Raw genomic sequence first — 4,232 nt, 5'->3', positions numbered from 1 at the left:
ATGTAGCTCTTCATATCAGTACCAGTTCTAAATACCCCAAAACCTGCTGCTTGACCTGTAAATCGTTTGCCATGGGGTCGCTAGTGCCTAGGACAAAATGAAGTTGTCCCTCTACCTCCTCAGGGTTCCCCTTTCTCTGAACCTCCACTCCCAATCTGAAATTGAAATAAGTGACAATCTGTGGACTCCAATTTAATTTTCCTGCATATTGTCCACGGGCATCCTCCTGGCAGTTTTCCCTTTGCACTGTTCTTTGCTGCCTAAAAAGAAACTGTCAAAAAGGAAGGAAATTAATGTTTGCTCGTGACACCTGAATCTAGCAGGACTAGATGAGATCCCCAGAGACAACATGCAGTTATTTGCAACATAAATGTGGTGCAAAGAACTATGGACATTACTTGAGGTTTACCAGGGTCATCACCAGCCTAGCAATATGGCCTCCCTAGCTCCTTTCCTGGGGTTGGGCAAATGTCGTGTTTTTCCCCATGTTGTAATTTGAAATTAACAACATCCTGTCTGTGTGACCTAAACTCTCTGGGTTCCCAATACCTGGAAAGTGGGACTCACAGTGCTGACCTTGCAGGTGTGTTGTATTTAGTAGGTAACATTTGTAGAGCATTAACCATGTGCGTGAGTTATCTCTGTAGTCCTCACAGCCCAAATGAGGAGGTCCGAGTGGTTTCACTGGTTTCACAGGCTAGAGAAGTTAGAAAACTGCAAAAGGTTACACAAATTCCATTGGCGTTGGATTTTCCTCTCACATATAAATCAGGGATTCTCGGCCCTGGCTGTTTATTAGAATCACCTGGGAAATTATTTAAATGACTGATGCCTGGGCCCCACCTGCAGAGATTCAGATGAATTTGCCTGGGGCAGGGGGCCCGGCGCCGGTATTTTTAACAGCCCTGCGGGCGCTTTTAGCGAGGAGCCGGGAGGAACTGAGAACTCCCAACTCCACATGGGGTGTGTCTGAGAAAGTGGCCCTCAGCTTCTGCCTCCCGTCTCTCCCTCTCTGCCGCAGTGCTCCACCACCTGTGGGCTGGGGGCCTACTGGCGCCGTGTGGAGTGCAGCACCCAGGTGGATTCCGACTGTGCGGCCACGCAGAGGCCTGACCCGGCTAAGAGATGCCACCTCCGTCCGTGTGCCGGCTGGAAAGTGGGAAACTGGAGCAAGGTAACTATCAGCCTCCGCGGTGTTGTGTGTGAGTGGCGGGCAGGCGTGGGGGTGGCGGTAGGGGTGAGGCCGGCGGTGGGGGTGAGAGGCTGAGGGGCGGAGCATATATAAGCCTTTGCTGAGTCAGGTTTCTCTCCTTCCCTCCTGCCTCCTTTCTGCCTCTTTGATAAAATCGTGGACGAGTAAATCACAGGCGTTGCTGTAGGCCTGCTACTCTTGTATACAATAGTCTTAGAACAAGTACAGGTTTCATTAACTCGCTTGTTTATATCTGCCTGTCTTTTCCTTACCAAAAGAAGTGGGGGGAAATTTTAAATTTGCATAATTAATTGCTTGTCTATGCAACGCCATTTCTAAATTACTTAAATGTAGCATTATAATTAATAATTATACATTATCACATGTATAATTAAATATTGACTCAGCAGCTGCTCACAAACCAAGTATACTGTTTATGCTGCCAGACTCGAAAAGAAAGCAGAGCCATAAAGAGGAATTTGGTCTTTAAAAGTATATTTCCTCTAGTTTTTTTTTTTTTTTTGAAGTGTGATTTTATTGTCTTTGCTAATCCAGCTGTTGTTACTCACTTTACTGTGCTGTCTACATAGTCCTTGTGAAAGGCTGCATCAGGTTTTACGGTTAGTTAGCCTTGGTGCTCTGGAGCACTGATCAGGTCCCACCTGCCCGTCACCCTGGATGAACCCCCCCGGGGGGGATGCACCCAGGCTGTAAGACACTGGTCAGCAGCAATAGGGTTGAGAGCTGCTTGGCAGGTGGGGGTGCAGAGGTGGAACCTCGAATTCACCTTCTATTTACTAAGCACAGCCAACCCTAGGATACCCCGTAGGCACCTGTCTTCTCTCTGGGGAGCCAGTTTCCCTTGACACAGAAGGGAAAAGAGAGAGCTACCCAGAAGTTTGGGGAGGCTGGCGTCTTCTCTAGACATTAGCATCCTCCTCTAGTAGAGAGTCCGTGTCACCTGAGAAGCAGCACCTGGGCGCCTCTGGTTCTCCTGGCAGGCTTACCTGGCAGACAGAAGTCTGGAATGTCATTTATCTGCTTTAAGCTCCTTTTCCCAAAGTAAGCTTCTGATCTTTGGGAAGAGAGGGAAAGTAGGGCTTCGCCGTGAGAAAATTACTTTGAGTTCCTTTGACGCCTGCCAACCTCCCTTTCTCTGTTTGCACACCAGTTTTCTTTCAGGAATGAATGTTGGATTTTTTTTTTCCTCTGCCAACTCATAACGAACTCAGGGTCCATCAAGGACTAAATGCTTGGCTATAAACTCTCTTCATTATCCAGAAAAATCTCAAACCTCTTCTAGCTCTGACTTTGTCAAATACTGACCAAAGTCCTAAAGGCCCACTTTCCCGTCACTGAGACCAGTCCTCTCCTTGGAAATTACATGCATCATAAAAAGGACAGATGCGTAAAATAGCTCACACTTTGAAAAGGTTACTCACTCCGTATGAAATCCTAGGAATTCTGTCTGAACGGACGTTCCAGAAGTTCTCCACGGTCAGACCGGGAGGGTGGCACATACTGCATTTATTAACCCCTGTAGCATTCATAGTGATTCTGTAGAAGATATCTCTGACACAGTGTCCGGTTCCGCCAGAATATAGTCCCCACCACAGCTAAAATCTAATCCTCTAAGTTAATACAGCCCTATCAGTAAAGAAAATGTCTCTTCTCTCAGGAAACTAGACAAAACCTTACATCAAAGACGCTATTTAACTACTGATAGTCAGTTGTCCTGACTTTCATTTTTTTCTGTTATTATGGATATTGCATACATGACTTCCATTTTGCCTTCGGCTGTCAATTTAGATTTTATCCTAAATTTTGATAATTTGACTCCCACGTTACTAACCAGTTCACATGGATGTCTGAAGTCCAAGTCACCACTAGGAAAGACTTAAGGGCCTTCTTGGTTTCACTGTTCCATCAAGACTTTTAAGCTCACTCAGAGGGAAACCTCCAAAACCTGGAGTAGGAAAGTAGGCCCCTGCTTTTGCCTCTAAATGTCCAGAGGGTTTAGATTCTGCCACTTTGACAAGTTTGCATTTTCACAGATACATGCTCAGAGGGAAGAATTCTAATTTTCTCTTGAACCCTCTACAGTATCCTACTGATACTGTAAAACGTTTTAATTCTCATCGGACTATAGGGTGTGCTGCAGCCTCACCTGAACCCACAGATATCACATCTGAGACCTCCAGGGTACTCACCAGTAATGCCCCAGTAATTGCTGTCTGAATTGCAATTCTACTAGCTTATGTCTCTCGCATCACCCGTGTCCTTGATGAAGCCCAATATAGCGGCTGTGGACATGTTCTCATATGTGACAGTAGAATGAGACTATACATCAGCTCTCTACCTTCACAGTGTGTAAAAGTAGTTTTTCAGAATGGCTTCCTTACTGTTGATGCATTAATCTGTCTGAAACAAACTCAAGGCTGTAGTCCTCCAGTTTGTCCCAGAAACATACTTGGGGAAACGGAATTCTGAAGCATTGAATCTTAGAAGCCGTGCTGGGCTGGGGACCTGACACGCCTGGGTTGAAGCCCTACTCCGTCACTGGCCAATGTATGACACTAGTCTATTCATCTAACCTCTTAGGAGCCTTAGTTTGCTCACCTCTGAGAATGAAGTGGAAGATTTTGCCTCTACTTACCTCATAGAGTTAGTTATTATAAGGATCAAAGCATAGAATGTTCCTGAAACAACTTTATAAATGGTAAAAGACTGTTCACATGAAACCCTGGGCAAACTATGAGCTCTTGGTAAAGGTTAGGATTGGCTGTTACATGTTTACTAACCTCTGCCTTCCTGGACTTGGGGCAGAAGGCCTGTGGACAGGTGACAGTAGAATAAGTCCTGTCAGTGGAGTGACTGGCTCAAGCAGGAAGTCCACTCCCCAGTACTAAGCAGACGAGATGCTCAGTGTCCATGAACTTTGGGGGACTTGACTTATCTTGGGCTCTAGCATTTGCCAAATATACCATAGGCCTGACATTGCACAAGAACTTTAGATAAACAATTTAATTTTCACCCAATA

General features: G+C 45.7%; 1 protein-coding gene across 1 annotated transcript in view; it reads left to right on the top strand.

Annotated features, from left to right (window-relative positions):
- ADAMTS12 (ADAM metallopeptidase with thrombospondin type 1 motif 12) overlaps positions 1-4,232 on the top strand; it is a 272,991-nt gene that overhangs the window by 225,247 nt on the left and 43,512 nt on the right. The window contains exon 19 of the mRNA XM_023528495.1: positions 1,022-1,174. Within this exon, the coding sequence (XP_023384263.1) occupies positions 1,022-1,174 (153 nt within the window). The remainder of the gene's footprint in view (positions 1-1,021; positions 1,175-4,232) is intronic.

Source organism: Pteropus vampyrus, unplaced genomic scaffold (assembly GCF_000151845.1).
Source record: "Pteropus vampyrus isolate Shadow unplaced genomic scaffold, Pvam_2.0 Scaffold27, whole genome shotgun sequence".
NCBI classification, from domain to species: domain Eukaryota; kingdom Metazoa; phylum Chordata; class Mammalia; order Chiroptera; family Pteropodidae; genus Pteropus; species Pteropus vampyrus.
Note: the sequence above shows the minus strand (reverse complement) of the source record. Positions and strands in the feature narration are given on the sequence as shown.